The 21,517-nt window shown below is 35.2% G+C and overlaps 1 protein-coding gene across 4 annotated transcripts in view; it reads right to left on the reverse strand.

Annotated features, from left to right (window-relative positions):
* Positions 1-21,517, reverse strand: part of BANK1 (B cell scaffold protein with ankyrin repeats 1) — a 304,887-nt gene that overhangs the window by 153,686 nt on the left and 129,684 nt on the right. For all 4 annotated transcript variants that reach the window (XM_088021093.1, XM_088021090.1, XM_088021091.1 and 1 more), the window contains exon 6: positions 19,768-19,873. In XM_088021093.1, coding sequence (XP_087877219.1) covers positions 19,768-19,873 — 106 coding nt within the window. The remainder of the gene's footprint in view (positions 1-19,767; positions 19,874-21,517) is intronic.

Genomic DNA, 21,517 nt, shown 5'->3' on the forward strand with positions numbered 1-21,517 from the left:
ATAAAAGTGGAATCACATATACTTGTGTTTTGCGTTATCTTCTGGCCCTTTTTTTGATGAGAAGTCAGATATCATTCTTATAATTGTTTTCCTGTATGGAATGTGCTTTCTCCATCACAAACTCCTCACCCTCTCACCCTCCCCACCCACAGCTACTTTTAAGATTTTATTATTATTTTTGATTGTCAGCAGTTTAACTATGGTGTGTGTAGGTATATTTTTGTATTTATTCTGCTTGGGGGTTATGGGACTTATTGAATCTGTGGATTGAAGTCATTCATCAATTTTGGATCATTCATGGCCATTATTTCTTCAAATGTTTTTTTGCTTCATTCTCTGTCACCTTTACTAAGGGAATACAATTACACATATGTTAGATTATTTAATATTATCCTATACAGCTTGGATTAGAATTGAGTCAAATTAATATGTAGATGAATTGAGCTTGTTCTTTTTTATGGCTTTACTTTGAGTAGATTTTTCATCTCTTTTTCAGTCTGAATAACTTATTTGGACTGTCTTCAAGTTTGCTGATTCTCTTTTCTTCTTTGTTGTTTCTACAATTAAGGCTATTTAATTTTTTAAAATTTTCTGATATTGTATATTTCTAGGATTTCCTTTTTTATTATAATTTCTATTGCTCTGATAAAATTGCCATCTTTTTACACATTTTGCCAACTCTTACAATAGATTCTATAACATATTTATTATAGTTAATGTTCCATCTGATAATTTCAACATCTGGAACATTTCTGTGTCTGCTTCTAATCACTGTCTCTTTTCTTGACCAAGGGTCACCTTTTATTCCTTCTTCACATTTCTTGTAATTTTTTATTGTACACTGAGCATTGTATTAAAGAACTGAAATAAATAACGTTTACCCCCAGAATAAGGCACATCATTCCCTCAGTCAGACAACTATACTTGAGAACGGAGTGAAACTTATCTGTCAATGAACTAACTGAGCCTGGTCATTTTTGTGTCTTTACTTAGCTTCCATTAACAACTGGCCTCAAATATTTTGAGGACAGGATCACAGCTTTCTTCAGCACAGGCTGGGATCTGAGCCCTACTGAGACTCAAGAAAACTCAGCTGCTGTACAGACTGGCTGTCAGCTTTTGGATCACCAGATATTCTTCTTTTTCTCTGGTCCTGCCTCCAGACTTCACATCAGCATATCTCTCTCAAATTTTGTGGGGCCTCTGTAGTATACCCAGTTAGGGCAGACTCCTTACCATCCCAATAGCTTGGAGGTATTTCTTCCAGCTTTTATGCCTCTCTCTATTTAGAACTTGCTTTTCATATGGTAAAAGCTTTGGTGGGATTCGTCTCAGCAAACTGTCCCCCTTTCACTCTTCAGCAGCCATTAGTAGACCTTCAGGGAAGACTCGGGATGTTTTTCAAGGACCTCTCTCAGTTTTCCTGCCCTTCAGCCATTGGTATACTACCTCTGTGTACTTACAACAGACTACAAAAGAGAGGTAGTGGATGATGCAGACCCAATCTGTTATTGGGGTTCTTTGGGACTTTTGTCCATCACACTAGCCTAAGATATCCACTTAAAGTTTGCTAAATGTTCAGTTGGTTTCTTTTTACTCATCATCAATACTGAGTTCTTGTTGCTCTGTAAAGGATAAAGGAACTCATGAATTTCTTCTTTCTTATGAAGGACTTGCCCCTTTCTGGAATTTGGTTCATTTAGATTTCTTTTGTCATTCATTTTCTGCTGGATTAAAAAAGAGAAACTGATTTTGAAAATAATCTTGCTGGTTGTTAACAATGCGAGCAATAGACTCTTATGATGTACACTGTAATGAGAAACAGAAGTCTTATTAGTCTTAGCTTATACACCATTTAGCGATTTTCTTAAACTTACAACACTTATTTTATAAGCAGTTTATAATCTTATTTTTTGGATTAAAATAATGGATTCCTTAAAAAGATACAAAAAGTCTTTTAAAGTTTGCTTAATCTGTAGTATACATCTGCTTTATTTCATGGAAATTTCCACTGAATTAATCAAGATTCATTGCATCTGTTTTTATTATCAAGGTGTAAATAAGAAGCCACAATTCACACTAAAGTGTGGTCAGTTTGCTTTGTAACTTCTTTTTCTGTATGAAATAAATTTTCAGTTTCAGTTGTTTCAACCAAGTTTGTTGAATGGTAATTTCAGAAGAACAGAATTAAATGTCTCTCCCCTTTCAAGGAAATTCCAATTTCACTAGTTTTACAAATAAAAATAAATAGGTGAGTTGGTACATAGTAAAGAAATTTGAACCATATATTTGTGCTGAGCCATTTCTAACAGTTCAAGGTAATCCCTATAAAAGGTGGCCAATAATTAGACTGAAGTAATCAAACCGAAGCTTTCAAAAGATTAACCTAGCTCACTAGAATAATAGAATGGGAATATACCCAATGTTGGAATATAAGCTTTAAAAATTTAAAAGATGACGATGCAAACTGGAAGTGCATGACCATGTAATCCATTTGTTCTCATAAGTCACTATCTGGAATCATAAATATTTATTCACTCAAAGTAGAATGACCAGGTGGCCACTTCAGGACAAAACAATAAAGCACACAACAAAGAGAAGATAAGTCAAGAAATCTGCTTTCTAATCCCAGCTCAGCCACTAAATCTGTAATGCTTAAGAAAGTTCCTTCATCTCCCTGGACCTCTGATTCTTCATTTATAAAATTAGAGGGTTGGGGACTTCTGGTTTTCTTCTGGGTTAGAAGCCATGCCACAGATGGTCTTAGGGTAATTTTCCCTGGATGCTAATCAGATATCAATTAAAAGAGTAAGGATGATATTTGAGAAGGTTGAAGAAAGGTAATAATTTTCATTCCTTTCATCATAGGATTTGGAGTCTGATAAATGTTAGTATTTCCATGGATCTGTAAAATGGAGAATTGCTGGGTGTATGAATCTGATTGTTCTGTGACAAGAGAAGCAAATATGCAACATGTGAGGTGCCATTTTCCACATGCTGTTGAAATAGTAAACATATTTAGAATTTCAAGCAACAAAAAATACCTCCAGGGTTATTATATATCTAAAGCCTTGACAGTATAAATTCAATGCACAAGGGAAATAATGTTCCATCAAATCCCTTTGTTGCAGTTTTGTTGTTATCTTTTGTATTGCATAAAATATGAGTGAGAAGTACACAGATACACCCTTTAGTGTTAATCTCAATTTTGTATTCACCTCATTAATTATTGCAATTACATTCTTGTTACTAAAATATTCTCTTAAATATTTAAAAGAAAAATATTAAAAGTTGTATCCGATTTGTATGTCCCTTGTTAATTGTCTCAGGAAACTTCATGTAAGATTTTTTTTTTTACAAGTGTTTTAGTTAAAATGGTTAAATTCCTAATCAACATTATATTCAAATGAATCCTGGTTTCATCTTAATAAATAAAATTCAAAATAACACCTTTTATTATTATAAACCTTAGAATTCCAAAACTTAATATTTATTTTGAGAGGCAATATTGTGCAGTTGTGCTTAAACATCAGGGCTTTGGAACCAGTTTGGATGGATGGAATCCCAACTCCAGAATTTACTAATGGTGTAATTTGGACAAGTTACTTGAACTTTGTGTCTCAATTTTCTCAACCTTTAAATGAAGATGATAACATCTTACCAATAAGCTATTAAACCTCGGTCCAATGTATTCTTTCATACAAACAAGTACTACTGATCCTCACTATTCAGGAATTTCATATTTGCAAATTTTCCTACTCATTAAAATGTATTTGTTCCCTCCCCCCCAAATCAAAACTTGTGGCCATTTTGTGGTCATTTGTAGACATGTGCAGAGCGGTAAAAAATCTGAGTGCATGTTCCCAGCTGAGGTCAAACAAGTCAACACCCTGCCTTCTTATTTCAACTCTTATACTTAAAACAAATGTCCCCTTTGTGGTCTACGTAGTGCCACATGTTTCCCATTTTTGTGGGGTTTTTTTTGTTGTTGTTGTTGGTGGTGGTGAATAGTTGTTTACAAAGTGGCCCCCTGGCATAGCACAGGGATGCTGTCTGGTGTTCCTAAGCACAAGAAGGCTGTGATCTGCTTTATGAAGAAAATAAGTGTGTTAGATGAGCTGCATTCAGGCATGAATTATAATGACATTGTTGGTGAGTTCTATGTTAATGACTCAAAAATGCATATTAAATGCTGTGTTTTTAAACAGAAACATGCATAAAATGAGGTTATGTATTGATAGGCTGATGAAAATGTGACCAGAAGTTTGCAGGAAGCTAATCCTGTATTCTCCTCGAGCAATGTTCAGTATTCTCTATTCAGTGACTTTATAGTACATAACTACCGCAAACAATGAGAATCAATTGCATTGTAAAGCAATCTAAAGGCCCTTTTCTCCTTTTTGGAGAGAGAGTTCAGCATTTGTTTCCCATTGCAGCACAGGCGGGGCATTTTCAAAACTATAGTGCCTTCTTTTCTTTCTTCCACACGGTTAAGGAGTCTCTGGGTGCAGTCCTGTGTGTTGCTTCTCAGGGTGAGGCCAGGAAAGGCACCAGGCTAGAGGAGGAAGCTGTGAACATCTCAGCCCATGATTTCTGAGGCATTCTCCCTGCCTGTCTCTGTGTTTAGGGTTTACAAGGTTAAAATCCAAACTGGGCATGGTTAAAGCCCACACTGGCAACCACCCTGGAGGTTGAAAGAACAGTCCTAGGGCCTTGACTCTGTCTTGTTTATTTTCCCACTTGCCAGGCTTAGGCAAAATAATAGGAAAATCTAGGATGAAAGTGAGTCCTTACTCTGTTGTTCTCAGGTAATATAAATTCCTTTGAATGACTGTAGATCTTTTTAATTTTGGTTAGATTCTGTATATTTTGTTGTAACTAAATGCTTAAGATTTGGGACTTTTATAAAGCTATAAAAATAAAGTTCTGGAAGATTGACGTTCTGGCATGCAAAATATCTGAATGATGAACTGACAAGAAGCATGAGAAATGAATGATCATGTAACCTTGAATCCAGAAAGAGTTCATTGTTCACTGAATACCCTCATAGATAGAATCCACCAAAAAATTAGCATCGGTAGTAATAAGAGGAGGAGAAAGAGGAAAAGAGGAAGAAGGAAGAGAAAAGGAAGGAAATATGACAGCTAATGAATGAATGGAGTGGAAAAGGAGGAATTGCAGGCACGTAGTTTACAATGAGTGACAGCAGAGCAGCAGAACATGTAAGCAGCAGGTTGATGCAAGATGGTCTGATCCCAGAGAAGGAGTATTTGGGGACACACTGTAAAACACTTTCTTATCCAGGGCAGTGGCCAGGAATGGCCAAGGAGAAATAAGGCAATATGTAAAACAAGACTGAAGTAAATCCATGAAGCCACAATAAACAGCCTAAGAGTTTGGACCCCATGCCTGGAGGTGATGTTAGGAAGCAAAGGAGGATGTATAGTCTTTATTAGCAGTTCTTGGAATGGTATCAATTAAAATTAAATCTCACAGCATTTGAGCAGATTTATTATCCATTCTCCATTATCTAACTCAGACAGTGATGAAGTAATAAAAAGTGGGGCTGCTCCAAGTTCAACCAATCCAGCCCATCTGTGGCTAATCTCTGTTTAAGAAATCTCTAGAAACTTTATTTCCATAGATGTGAGACTGTATTGTTCCTGTGTTCATTTAAAAATGACTTTTGAAAATTACTTTGTCTCTGCTGAATTTTGACAGTGAAAAAAACACAAAAAAAACAAAAAAAAAACTAAGAATCCAGGAAGAAGCCAGGAAAGAACCTAGAAAGAGTCAGGAAGCCTAGAACAACATAAGTGAGGAAACACAATGGGTGAAGCTGAGATCAGAGAGCTGGACACTCTCCCATGAGGCCACAACTTACAGGTGGAAAGCTACCCACTGGCCTTTGTATGGGTCTCATGTAGAAATCCAAGGGATATGCACCACCAGGCAGTAAACCAAGATATCAGGCAAGGATGCTTGATTATGGTAGTAAGGAGTATTCAGCATTTTTCAGGACTTCTTATGGTCTTTAGCAACTGATTTATTCTTTAAAAATGTTAAATAATTTTGACAATAAAAATGAACTAAAGCAAGGAAAATTTGGGCAGTATTGGGGGCAATAAAGGGATGGTTAGAGCTTAAAATGCCTTTGGGAGCACCATCATACATAATATAGGGACAGCATAAAAATGGAATGTAAGAATATCTAGGGGAGCACCCAAGTGTAGGATAGAAAATGAAACATGTTAGAAAAACCTGCTAGAAGACTTTTTCAGGAGCAAGGAGAAATAACTGATGGTCTGAATTAGAGTGGAGACACACTGAAATGGACAAGGAAGGACAGAAATGTCAGACACTTCAAAAGAAAAGTTAATAGGACTTGATGATTGAGTCTGCCAGCTCTGAAGGAAAGAGGTGGATTTAAGATAACATTCAGGTTCATGGCTACAAAGTTACAAGGTAAGAGAAAGAGAAATTCATTAGGGAAGGTGCCAGTGATAGCCATGAAGAGGCATAGGTGTGGGTGTTGATGGGGTAGCTGCCACAATAAATTATAGAGCAGTAAGTCAAATTAGACATATGGGTCTTTGACTAGAGCATATTGCTTACAAACTTAGCTCCTGGGTCACCACAGAAAACTTGTTTTGGGGAAGAGCAAATATTCTGAGGTGATTTTTTATTAGAAGAGAAAATATTCTGAAGTAAGGCCCCAGACATATTTTTGCCATCTAAGGTAATATAATTGCAGATCTGGGAATTGGGACATGAATTTCTTTAGGGATAATTTAGCTTACTACACTAAGCAGGAGATGTTAACTCAAAAGACACCCTCATGAAACAGGAAGGTCGTAATAGCTCTATAATTCAGTATGTCTTAACATTCTAAGCAATATCTATTTTTCCTTGATCAAGGATTTATATTACATACATGAATTCAAATTATTTCTCTTAACCACACTATCAACACATCTTCAGTCTATTAACTAGGGTAGGATATTTTAGGAAATTTTCTATCTACTAGGTTATGGTTGCTTTACAAATCTATTGTCCCCAGCGTTTTCAAACTGATTGCTAGGGATCCCAAGAGGTGTGTGGGTAAATTACAGTTGTTTAGAGCTGCTGACCTCTAAATAATAGAATGATGGTAAGTGTGATTGTTATTTTTATGTATCACCTGGCTTGGTTATGGTGCCCAGTTGTTTAGTCAAATATCAGTCTAGATGTAACTGTGAAAGTATACTGTAGGTATGATTAACATTTAAATCAGTAGACTCTGAGTAAAGCAGACTACCCTCCATCATGGGAGGTAATTAGCTGAAGGCTGTAGGAGAAAAGACAGAGGATCCCCAAAGAGGAAGAAATTTGGTCTCCAGACTGCCTTTGGACTCAAGGCAACAAAATCAACTTCTGCTGAAATTTCCAGCCTGCTGGCATGACCTACACATTTCAGAATTGCCAGCTCCACAATCACATGGGCCAGCTCCTTAAAGTAAACCTCCCTCTGTCTCTTTCTCTCTTAACAACTGAGCCACCCAGGCACCCTGTCTCTCTTAACACATCCTATTGGTTCTGTTTCTCTGGAGCATCCTGACTAATTAGGTGAGGAAAATGACCATCGTGGTTTTGGTAAACCATAACCTATAGAAACAAGACATAAAAACAAGTTCTGTCTTTGAATTACTATCCTTCTCAGAGTCTTTACACCTGCAGTGACACTACAAAGATCTTCTGTAACTGTTTGGTAATGGTAGAATCCCGAGAGCAAATGAATCCCTTTTAGAAATGAAAGATATTCGGGGATAGGTTAATAATAGGTAGTGCTGGGGGGTTTCTGGACCTGTCAAGAATTTCAGAGGACAGAAACACCAGGTTTGAGGATCACTACTGCACAGCAGCTGCAAAGTAAGAGGAGTTACTTAAGTAATAACTTATTCAATCTATAATAGAATAAAAAAGAACATTTCCATTATGTGTGTGCATGTGTGTAATTGAAGCTAACCCATGCATGCTTTTCTTAATAAAATGGAAGTACAGAGCCTCTTTCCTGTTATCAGTTACTAATGGACAGTGTTTATGTTTTTTCCCTAACCCTATGATACACTTAGAGATTTAAACTTATTACTTTTGAACCTGAAAACCCTGTATTTTTTGTGTGGGCCCAGAGAAGATGAACATATGTGTTTTGGGTTTTTGTGCATGAGAATTCAAGCAGCATATTCAGAAAGCTCATATGCCATTTTTTTTTTCATTCCACTATGGCAGATACCACAGATCAGAGGTAGAAAAGAAGAGAAAAGACAAAATAATGACATTATAAATAGCTGCCTTATATTCCTACAAAGAAGAGCTCTTTTCTTTTTGGAGCTCAAATATTAGAGTCTATATGGATTGTTGACCAGGGTCTTATTGATGTTATTCTGTAGTTAACTTGGTTGCCATTAACAAGTTAATTAATGTAGTAAATGTTTGAGTGCTAGGCACTGGGAATAAATCCATGGACAAAATAAACAGAGTTCCATCCTAAAGGATAGTATTTGCCCATGGAGGCAAAATGGGTGATTGGAAGGAAATCACGCACTATGAAATAAAAATCATCATATTTCTAGGATTGCAAAAAATAACATACAGAGCATCTGAGATAATTTCAAACTTGCTTCTATAAATTATTCATTGAGGTAGTAATTTTAAATAATTTAGCAAAAATAATTCATAACCTTTCCTCTAAATTTAAGATCATCTCCCTAGGAAGCTTTCCCTGACTGCCCTTCTTTCTCTGGGCTCCCATGACACCCTGGAGCTACAGCTCATCTTAGTGTATACAGGGTTGCAATCATTGAGTGGTTAGTAATGTGGCCACGTCGGCTGGGCTATCTGGATCCAAATCCCAGCTCTACCACAATTCGGGCAAGTGATACAATGTCTCATATGTAAAGCAGAGATTAAAAATAGTACTTTCCACAGGATTCTTGTGATGCCTTCCCTCAGTATCTGGAGGAGTACCTAGGATAGAGTCTGTTAAACTTCTAAGAATTCATGAGGGATTTTTGTTTTTTTTAATGATACATACACAAAATGTACATGTTTTAGATAAGCACTCTAAGATTACTTCATTCTGCAGCTATCCTTTAAAACCCGGAACACAGAGTGATAAAATAAAAATAAATACAATATCTTGACTTTAATTTTATTCATGTCAATTTTATTTATGTATATAACAGTACCACCCATTACTGCTGCGTTTACTCAGTGGTTTTTACTGGTGACTCACAAACCAAGAGCATCAATATCATCCATGAATTTGTGAGAAATGTAAAAGCCCTGGGCCCATCCCAGACCTACGATATCAAAAATTCTGAGTAGGGCCCAGCAAACCGAGTTTTAACAAATCTTCCAAGTAATTCTGATGTCCACCAAAGTTTAAGAGCAAAATGCTAAATACAAGAAAGAATGGGACTTGGTTCAAATAATTAAGCAAGAGTGGATAGCCAGGAAAACGGAGATTAACCTCACAGAGAGCTAATAAAACTGCAAAGTATACAAAGTATGTCTGGGGTAGACTTTTTCTCCATTCTATTCACTATTTCTCCAAGAGATTTCCTCTTCTGTCATGGCTTACATTTTTTTTTAAATTTTTAAAAAGACTTTATGTATGTATGTATGTATGTATTTTAGAGAGAGAGAAAGAGAAAGAGGGTGGGGGAAGGGGCAGAGGGGGAGGGAGAGGGACAAGCAGACTCTGCACTGAGCACAGAGTCCAATGGAGCCTGACGTGGGGCTCAATCCTGGGACCCTGAGACCATGACCAAGCAAAACCAAGAGTCGGACGTCCAGTTGACTGAGCCTTCCAGGCACCCCTGCTTTACATATTTTAAAATACCGTTTTGTGTCGTCAATGGAAAAGACTACAATTGAAGAGAAAATTTAATGCTAAAATATATTTTTCTTTATTTATTTCCTGCAGAAATATACAGTCTTACAACAATCTGAGAAATAAACATTGTTAGAAACAATATTTCAACCAAACACCACACATTATATTCTTACAGAGGTAATCTCCATTCAGATTCTGTGGATAATGAGCACAAAGGATATAATTTCTTATAGTCGGTCAGATATCCTGGGTAGAGGTCATGCTTATTTCCCAGATTCCCATTATTGTCAACAATTTATTCCATAAGGATACAACTTTTGCCATTCCAGCTCACCTTTCTGGCTTCCAGAATGAGCCAGGTCAGAAACTGGCTCTCAGGATAGGAATGCTATGAAAGTAGCTGGACACAAAGCAGCCTACTGCTTTAGTTTTCAGGCCTCACCTGTTCTCCATCATGTGCTGTTAACCTTGCTGTTGCCAGACAGTTTGGATTCTCAGCCCAATCTGTTACATTTTTTTTTTACTTATCTGCTAGACTGTCCCTTGTATATTACACTGCTCTGTTCATCATTTTGTCCTGTAGGCTTCTATTCATATTTTATCACAATGTGTGTATATAAGAACACATCTTTCAACTTTGGAGGTGCTTAAAATGGGGGGAAGGGCATATAATAAATGAAATTCAGGTTTACTACAATGGAAAATGAACCTGAGAGGCGGTTAATTGAAACTTTACATAATCCTTTTCTCTGTGTCTTCTCTAGTGCTTTATTTCACTTGTTAACAACTTGCTTTCTCTGAATCAGTCTGCATTTCCAACTACTTTTAGATTTTTTTACAGAATTTTGGGGGTCTTGGGGAGTTACTCAAAGACCTGTACCTCTGAAACAAATAATACATTATATATTTAAAAAAAAAAGAAGATAGTAGGAAGGGAAAAACGAAGGGGGGAATCGGAGGGGGAGACGAACCATGAGAGATGATGGACTCTGAGAAACAAACTGAGGGTTCTAGAGGGGAGGGGGGTGAGGGATGGGTTAGCCTGGTGATGGGTATTAAAGAGGGCACGTTCTGCGTGGAGCACTGGGTGTTATACACAAACAATGAATCATGGAACACTACATCAAAAACTAATGATGTAATGTATGGTGATTAACATAACATAATAAAATTTTAAAAATGTAAAAAAACAAAACAAAACAAAACAAACTATAATTCTTAATCTGTCCATTATTTGCTCTACAGATACTATCTATTGTACAGACTTTCAGGAGAAATTGATAGGCCAAGTGATATTTTTGGTGCAAATATTTGGGGAATACCTAGATCCACTGGGGGGACGTTTTGGGCATTAGAGAATGATTTTGTAAATCACGAATTATTATGTGGCATTTTCCCACTCCTACTTTCGGTGGTAGGATAAGACATGGTTGATCACTTCTTTTTCTCAGAAACATTTTCTTTACTTGCTCTCAAGACCCCACGCTCCTACTTCAGCTAGTGATCCATCTCAGTCTCCTTTTATGGAAATTTCTCTTCCAGGCCTCTAAATATTGCACTGCCCAGGACTCAGAACTTTGCTTTGAACTACCCTCTCTACAGAGTGGTCTCATCCAGGCAATGGCTGTGAATACCATGATGACCTCATTCCTGGGCTTTTGACAATCTGTCAGCAAGTTCTACCATCTTTACCTTCAAATATCTACCAAGTAAAGGCACATGTCATTACCTCCACTGCCCCCACCAGGTGATAGCCGTCATCACATCTCCCCCAAGATGACCAGAACCGCCTCCTGTCCAGTGTCACTACTTCCATTCTCACACAGCTATAATCTCTTCTCTGTGTAGCAGCAAGATACCATTTCTAACATGTAGATAATACCAAACCATATTATAATCTTTGCATGACATCTCATCACCTCCCAACTTTCTACCTCCCCACTTTGTTTTATTTTTCTCAAAACCAGAATTACTATTTAAAACAATATTTTGTTTATTTGGTTGCTGTTTAATTGCTTATTCTGTTGCCCTCGTTAAAATAAGAGTTCCATGAAGACAGACTTTTGTACAATGGCAACCTCGGAGTACCTAGGAGAGTATCTGGTGCTTTGTTTACACTTATAATATGAATGAACAAATAAGATTGCTATTAATAGAATCTTTTAGATCAAAGTTCTCTTAACTGGCAGAAAATATACATTTGCAGGCTCATCTTTTTCATATATGATTTATAGACTTCTCAATTATTACAGCATATATGTTGTTATGCTAATGGAAATGGGCATAACGAGAAAGAATTACAAATGTTGTTGAAATGTGAAGGGCTGACAATTCATAAACAGTTGCTGGACTCCAGATAGCATATTGCCTATCTTCACAATGTTAGCATACATCCTGAGGCCAGGGAGCTTTCTTTGATTCTATAGGACATACTGTTCTTTCTTACCTACGCTCTCTATGGACTCAAGGCCAGAGGTACTTCCTTGTCTGGGGAATAGTTCATGTGTGGGGAAGGCCAAATTTTGGCCTAGGTATAAACATTATCTTTTTTGCTTTCTTCCTTCCTTCCTTTCTTTAAAAAAAAAAAGGACATTCTCCAATCACAGTTATGATGCTTATAAGTATACCTTTTCAAACTTCTCACTGGGAGAAATATAGAATCTTCAAAGAAACACTGTATAAGTGAATACCAGTAGTATAATACTAAAGGAATAACTCTTTTTTTGGTTATTCAAATGGAAAACATTTTAAAGGATTCAAAGTGGTTGTTTTATTTTATTCTTATTTGATACAAACTGAACCATCAGTTCATGAAATTAACTTGAGAATATGCTAAAAAATGTCCTTGGTAGATGTGAAAATCTATATACCTGTAGGTTGAGTTATCAAGAAAATGAAGTGGAAAATCTGTAATTTTACAGTCAATTTACATACCAAATCTCCAATTTACTTAATCGCTTCATGTTTTGATAGTGTGTTATATGTAAATCTGTCCCTAATTTAGTGTATTTATTGAACAGTGATGTGTTTGTAACTGATTTAAAATGAGTTTACATAACTGTATTTTTTTTCCTATCATCTATTACTTCTTATCCCAGAATAAGGAATAATCTTAACCATTTATTTTCCTTTCAGACTGATTTTTTTTCATTGCTTTTGATTTTCTTCTCATGAAAACGAATAGAAGTTTCCAAGTTATGGAATGAATATGGCATAGCATAAGGAATACAGTCAGTGTACTGTAATAGCAATGTATCCAGACAGATGGTAGCTACACTTGTGAACATAGCATAATGTACAAACTTGTTGAATCATTATGTTGTACACCTGAAATTAATGTGACATTGTGTGTCAACTATGCTCAAATAAAGTAAATTTTAAAAAAGAAAACTGAAAAGGTCCTTTTGTAAAACTTCATGTTTTACAAAATTTATATTTTGGGAAGATATTTAATTAAAAATGTTTTTGTAAAATATCCCTGATATTGATTCTATCTATTCCTAATTTTCTTTTCAGGGAGTAAGAATAGTAATTCCTCATTTGCAGAAACTCCTCTTTCCATATAGAGCTATGATATGTTATAAGATTCATGGCTCAATCCCATAGGTATCAAGGAAAGGAGCAGACAAAAATAATTAAAAATCACAATTTTAAAGCAATAATTTTGATGGTATCAAACCACAAAATAATCAGAAATAAATCTAACAAAAGTTTTTAAGAATTTTATAAAAATATAAAAGATATAATAAAAAGACCCAGATAAATAAACTATCAGCTTATGGTCAGAGAGAGTTAAGTATGATAAGAGTGGCAATTTTTATCAAATTAATCTATAACTTTATTTCAATTTTATTAGTTTTTTTTAAAGATTTTATTTATTTATTTGAGAGAGAGAGAGAGCGAGGAAGAGCATGAGTGGAGGGAGGGGTAGAGGGAGAAGCTGGCTCCCCACCGAGCAGAGAGCCCCATGTGGGGCTTGACCCCAGGACCTGGAATCATGACCTGAGTCAAAGGCAGCCACCTAACTCACCCCTTTATTAGAGTTTTTAATAGAATTTGATGAGCTGATCCTAAATATCAAAGGACAAATAAAGGAGGAAGAAGAGCAAAGATAATTTTATGAATGAGGTGGGGATGAGTTCTAATAGATACCAATTTTATAATGAACTTAATTACATGCCTTCATAAAATACCATATAAACTAAAAAACAAGCAACCAATTAAGTAGATGTTTGCAATGTATAAAAATAGCAAATTGCTAGTATAAAGAATATAAACTGAAAAAAAAATCTCAAATTCAGTAAGAAAAAGATAGCAACCAATAGAAATACATGAAGTCTATTAAATGGAAATTCACTGAATAAAAAGAAAATTGTAAATAAACAAAAGAAAAGATTCACCACTATATTAATAACAATATTAATTAAAGACTGAGATATCATTTCACACCTGTCAGATGGCCTCACAATTCTTAATATAGAAAAGATGTGGAGCAATGGCACAACACTGCTGGTGGAATTATAAATTGGTACAAATATTTTCCACAGAAATTTGCAAATATCTGCCACTATAGAATAAGTACATACCTGTTTAACTCAGAAATTCTAGTGGCAATTTTGTCTCCTGAGAAATTATCGCACATATGCATAGGAAATCATATGTAAGAATGTTGACTGCAGCATTAATTTCAATGATAAATAATTTGGAAACATTATTATCTATTAATAACAAACATACATATTGGGATATAATCAAACAATATAATGCTATAAAATATTTTAAATAAATGACCTAGGTCTACATATATATATATATATATAAATAGAAAAAAATTTATATTGGGCAAAAAATGGTAAGTTGAAGGAAAAAAATGTGATATCATTTACATGAAATACACAAAATTGTACAACAGTATATGTAAACTATGGAAACATATGTATGTATAAAAAAGATGAACTGCATGGGAATGATCATCAAGAAACTTAATTTAAAAAAAGAAATTTAATTAAAGTAATTCCTTTTCAAGTGTGTGGAATTAAAGAGGGAAATGTAGAAAAATTCAACTGGATATATAATGTTTTATTTCTTAAAAATAAAACATCTGAAGCAAATGTGACAAAATGTTAAGATTTGGCAAAGCTAGGTGATGGATACAAGGGTGTTTTTTGTATTGTTCCCTATATTTTTCTGCATGTTTAAATTATTTGGTGATATAAAAAGAGACAACCCAAAAGCATTTGGTTCTCCTCTACTCGGTAAATGAGCTATTTTCTGTGAACCTAGACATATTACAAATTTAAGACAAATCTTAGAGCTACCGTGACTACTACAATGGTACTAAATATTCAATTATATGCTCTACATTTTGTAGATATATATGGAGATAATAATCCTAGTTAATACTTTCAGTTGTCACTAGTTGAGTACATACTGTCTTCTGTTAGATTAAGATATTGCTACTTGTAAATGCGTACGTTTTGACATAAACTAAAACCTGGGATGGGCTTAATTAAGCCAGTACTCTTTTCTGGGTGAGGGTAAATAATCTGCCTCAAAGTAACCTAGTTTCCTTTTTCATGAGCAGTAACTGCCATTGGTGATTGAACCAGCCACTGTGTAGTCTCTTTTAAAAACAAGCCAAGCTTTTATTTTTTTTCCTATCCATGATCAGAGATTCTCTTCATTACCCCAGTCTTTGGAAGGGTTCTGAAGTTGGGGAAATTCATGTACGTGCTGCAAGACTTTCCCAAGACTCTGCAGAAGAGAGTTTGAAACTCGGAACAGGGGAGAGCTGCAGAGGGGTTAATTAAGGCAGTGGTGTCTGGCAACTGAGCTGCTCTACCTTCAAACCGAGTTCACAGTGGCCTATACCATTTATACATAAATCAACAACCAAAACAGAATTTGCTCAAAAATCACACTCACGCTTACTTTAAGGAATGTACTCCGATATTCCTTATTCTAGTATCTTGTGTATCAGTAGAAAATTGCCTGTTAAAATACCCTGTATTGATTTCACCAGTCGTCAGTGATTCACATACTGGAAATTTGTTCATGAATTATTTCTATGACTATTGTGTTCAAAAGTCCTACATTCCATGAACATAATCAAGTTCTTTTAGAAACCTTTTATTATCCTACTCCTAGGGAGAATTTTTTCCTATGGAAAATTCTTATCAATGGAAATATTATTTTTAAATCAATGATAAAGCATTATAGGGTAAGAGAACACTAAAGTAGATATGGTTTCTCATATAATTTCTATCTTATCTCTATAATCTTGCCCCCCAACGTTGCTTGTCTGGGGAAAAAAAAGTCAAATGAGGAAATTTATTGGATTTCACTCCTGTCTAGGAGTGAAAATGGCCAAGGCATAATGGAATAATAGCATTTTACTTATTATAAATGAAGTGACAGGGAACTACACCCAGAATTTACCAAAGCCAACTTGAAAAGAAAAGAGGATGGAACAATGATATAACAGTTTTGACTTATTAATATAGCATTTAGCATCATATTTTTAAAGAACCATAGATATTGGTACGTAATTCCATGGCTCACCCTTAGGGTAGGTCAATACCCAAGTATACCCTACCAATTCTTTATGACTATCTTCTCCACAGTGTCCTAACCTCCAATTTATTTCAGCTAAAATATAGAGTAATAAATAATAAATATTTAATAAATAAAACATTTCACCAAATAATTGTAGAACTGTCTTCAGGGAGAGACATCTGGAACTATACCCGATTCACTGTTTGCTGAACTTACCTCTCAGTGCATCTCTAGAAATGTTTCTATAGAACTTCCTTAACAACTCAAACTCTTGCTCAATTAATTTCACTTTGTGTATAAAGGCCTCTCAAATGTTATCATCAATTTAATTTGAACACTATGAAAATACAGGTGCAAGGTCTTAAAAACCAGCTTTTTGAAGCTGACACTGATTCAGGATTATGAGGTCAAGGAGGCAAGCAAAACATGACTTCAGTCATATTCATGTCTATCTTGTGTATTTTTGTTCTGTGATTTGTATTTTGTTATTCTGTACTTCCACTAGGGGTAAAAGCCTGATGTTATGAGGGTTGTTTGCTTCTGTTACAGGTTTAATAGCATCTGTCATCTAACAATACCCAGCAATGAGGTTTCTGAATGAATTACCTAGATTATATTGAACTTTCCATTTTTAGCTTCTTTTTAAAAATGTAGTTGTTTTATAAAAATCTTTTCCAAACACACAATGATAATTAAATTCTAGTAATGGTTCAAAACTTTCATATGCTACTAATTTTCTAATCTTTTTAAAGAGAGAATAGTATTTCCTCTATGCCAAAGATCAGTACGAAGATGAATTATTTTGCTGTAGAAATCTGTAATATGTTGAAGAAACAAGGGACTGCTAAATGTGGCTGTCCTTTGGAATCACCGGAAAACTTTAAAAAAGTACTGAGAGCTGGGACCCACTCCCAGATTCTTTATTACTGGGGTGGGGGGAGAGGGGGTTTAGGCATCAAATGTTCTGAAAGCTCCACAGCTAATTTTAATATGCACCAAGTTTGAGAACCACTGATCTAAATATTTGATACTTAGTGAAAGATCTGAGACTGGCAAGCATCAGCTTTACCTGGAAATTTGTTAGAAAAGCAGAAGCTTAACTCTATCCACAGTATCAGGAACACATCGGAATTCTTTTTCTATGAAAATAAGGGACCAGAACTTTTCCATCCTTTCCAACTTTAAAATTCACATTCTATAACCTAAATAAGATACTGAGAAGCACTTTTAAACTTAGCTAGAATTCTTAACCCATATAAATTAGAGACCATTCCATTCTCTCCAATTCCACAACTCTCATTCCAAAAACCTAAATAAATGCAATGCTGAAGGAATTTGAAAAATTGTGTCATAATTCCATCCTCATACCTTTCCATGCACTTTCTCCTGCCTAGAATTCCTGTTTCCTTTCTCTTTCCTTATTGGAACACATCATTCAAGACTCCTTTATGAAGTACATCCTGAAAAATAATATAGCTTTTCTCTAAAATTCTATTGTTGATATAATCAATTCCATAGAGTTTAGTACACTGTTTCTTTCTATTATGACTTATGTATTATCTTGTTTTCCAATCAAATAATGAGTGTCTCCAGTGAGAAATCATGTTATGTTCCTTTTCTAGCCTAACTTAATGTCTAACCTTAGTGAGTTATATATTGTTAAAATGTATATGGGAAGTAAAATAAGTTTTTACCACTCTCACCGAATTCCTTGTTCAAAACTAGCCCATTATTAACCTTTCCACATAATGTAAACTCATAATGCAAACATCTTACAGGTTCTTGAACATCTAGGTAAATCACAATTGGCTATGACTTTAGACTCCTACTCTTTTCTTCCTGCTTCCCTGAGGCTTGCCAGACTGAGGATAAAACTGCTTCAAATAGCATAGAAACTCTACAGAACAAGCCTCTGCTAAATAGTCCTACAGTATACCTGTAGTCGACCTCTCATATTCTTTAGCTTCATGCCTGTCTTACTCACCATTACGTTTCTATCATAGTGTTTGGCACATAGTGGGCATATAAGTGAATTATAAACAGTCTGTCAACAAACTATGTAGGAACAGGCAATTTTGAAAATATACTGCTGAGCTCATGACAAAATTTAGAAGTATGATTTTTCTTGTAATAGCTCCTTTATAATTTTTCTTGATATGTATATATTTCTTTTTTTAAAGATTTTATTTATTTGACAGAGGGAAAGGGAGAGCACAAGCAGGGGGAGCAGCAGACAGAGGGAGAGGGAGAAGCAGGCTCCGCACTGAACAAGGAGCCTGAGGTGGGACTCGATCCCAGGTCCCTGGGATCATGACTTGAGCCAAAGGCAGATGCTTAACTGACTGAGCCACCCAGGAGCCCTATATATTTCTTTTTATGACACAAATAACACAATCATTGTAGGGCGCCTGGGTGGCTCAATCGTTAAGCATCCGCCTTTGGCTCAGGTCATGATCCCGGGGTCCTGGAATTGAGTCCTGCATCGGGCTCCCTGTTCAGCAAGGAGTCTGCTTCTCCTTCTGCCCCTCCCCTGGCTCGTATTCTCTCTCAATCTCTCTCTCAAAAATAAAAAAAATCTTAAAAAAAACCCCAAAAAATAAAAACAAAAAAACCCCCACAGTCATTGTAGAAAACACAGATTAGGTAAAATGAAAAAAAGATGTAATACCTGAAATTGCATAACTATTGTTAACAGGTACATGTCTGTCCAGATCACATATATATATATATATATACACACAAATAAATACATATATATTTATATACATAAGCTATATATACTATTTTACATATATAATATGTATATACATATATATACATATATCTATTAAACCCATGTACTGTTTTAAGCAGAAGATCACACTTGATCTACTGCTATGTACTCTGCTTTTATTCAATTAAGCATATATCAAAGCATCACTGCAGCCAACAAATCAATTCATAATAAAATTTGTTTATGATGGTTACATTAATGGACGTGCCAAAATTTATTTAATCAATTACTTAGGCTTGGAAGATTATGTTATTTCTACTTTCGGTAATTATAAATAAAGCTATGATCAACAATCTCTATTACCAATTGTCCAAAAATTTCCTTAGAATAAAAATCAGGAAGCAGGTTTGCTGATTTTAAAAGTTAGGCACATTTTTAGGGCTTAAGATAAAACAATTTGCCAAATGGACCTTTAGAAGTTTGTTACAAATGTGCTCTCTTGCCAGGGGATGAGAATTGTCTAAAACATTTAATCAGCAATGCAGCCAGCTCTATTCTTGGCTATAATATTTATGAAATAGTTACACAGTGTGAATAATCGATGCAGTTGGAAAATACTCACGTTCTTTTTGAGGATCGATTTCAGGTTGGAATGATCGAAACTCATAATATGGTATCTCATGTTTGAATATGGATGTAAGAATATCATCAAGTTCATCAATGTCTTTCTGTTTTCAAATGAAAAGGAAACTTCTCTTAGTTCAATTATTTACATAGAAACTCATCTTAGTGCAACATAATAAAAATTATTAGCTGGAGTAAATACTGGTTAATATTTCTAATAAGACTGACACCTCTTTTGAAAAGTACAAAACATTAGGGGCTTGACTAAAACTCAGTTATTTTTCTTAATTATTTATTTATTTGAGAGAGTGAGAGAGAGAGCATGAGCTGAGGGAGGAGCAGAGAGAGCAGGAGAAGCAGACTCCCCACTGAGCAGGACCCAGGGATCATGACCTGAGCTGAAGACAGATGCTTAACCAACTGAGTCACCCAAAAGTCAGTTATTAAAACAACGGAAAAATAGATGCAATAAATAAAAGTTTTTGTGTCTGGGTGAATAACTTTATTTAAATATTTACTAATTTTAACAAAGTATTACAGCAGATCAATGATAACACTGGAATTTGTTTAAAAAATAAATTCTGTTAAAATACATGTTACATTTTAATAAATGAGGTAATAAAATGATGAGTCTGGTTTTTCAACTTAAAGATCAGAAATGGTACAGTTTTAAATTGATTATTTCATTCCTGGGTTAAAATGAGGGAGAATATTCATCTTGGTCTCCCCCTGCCCCCAGCTATAGAATAACTAACTATATGTCTACTCTATTTCCCTAAACTGAGCATTTTCGGATGAGCCATGTAGACTCATACTACCGGTGGCAAACCCATTACAGACCCACCATTCTTTTAAAATTGTATTTTGTGAGCTATTGACTGTGACCGATTTGACTTGAGACATAGAGAACTGTATCTGAGGAGGTGGGCCAATCAACAAAGCCATCAGGTAGAGAGACGTTTGTGGAACAAAAGTTCCTAATTAAGATTTTTTATGATTTCCAAGTAAAATTAGACTTCTTACCAATACACAGTCACAGAAATTAAATGCATGGATTGAAAAAAAAAGACATTTTTGTTACTCTATTTCTTTCAATAAATCTGTGTGCCTTAAATAATAAAGTGGTCCGGGCTTCTCTGGATTTTTAAAAGTCCTCCTTAAAAGTGGGGAGAGACGATGAAAGTCTTCTCAACTTATACCTATAGAATGCCAAGCAAAAACAACATTAATCTTCTTCATGCTATGGCTATGGACTATGTGAAGCCATTAGCTCTGGAGCATTTTTTTTTTTTTAAAGGGAGGAGAGACTCAACAATAAGTTCTGCCTTCAAGAAATTCATGGTCATCTAATTACATATCGGCAATGAATTGAGTTCTAGGTACTATGATAGAAAATCTTCATGGGTCAAGTACGGTACAGGCAAAAGGGGGATAGCTCAGTTCCACACAGGATGAAATGGTCAGAAAAGGCTGACTAGGGGACATGAGCTAAATGGAGATTGCCATGCACATAAAGAGCATTCTGGACTAAAGGAACAAATTGCATATAGTCGTGGAGATATCATAGAGCATGATCTGGTTAAGGATTTTAGGAATTTCCATGAAACTGCAGAAGAATGAGAGAGAAGGAAGTGGGCATTTCAAAAAGTGTTTTGTATATATAATAAAAAGTTCGTAATTCAACCTGTGAGAAACAAGGAGTTGTTTAAGGCCTATAATAGTTAACATGGAAATGTTTATTATGTGGA

Source organism: Eumetopias jubatus, unplaced genomic scaffold (genome assembly GCF_037043125.1).
Source record: "Eumetopias jubatus isolate StellerSeaLion01/CBP00866 unplaced genomic scaffold, mEumJub1_p1.0 scaffold_2, whole genome shotgun sequence".
In the NCBI taxonomy this organism is placed as follows: Eukaryota; Metazoa; Chordata; class Mammalia; order Carnivora; family Otariidae; genus Eumetopias; species Eumetopias jubatus.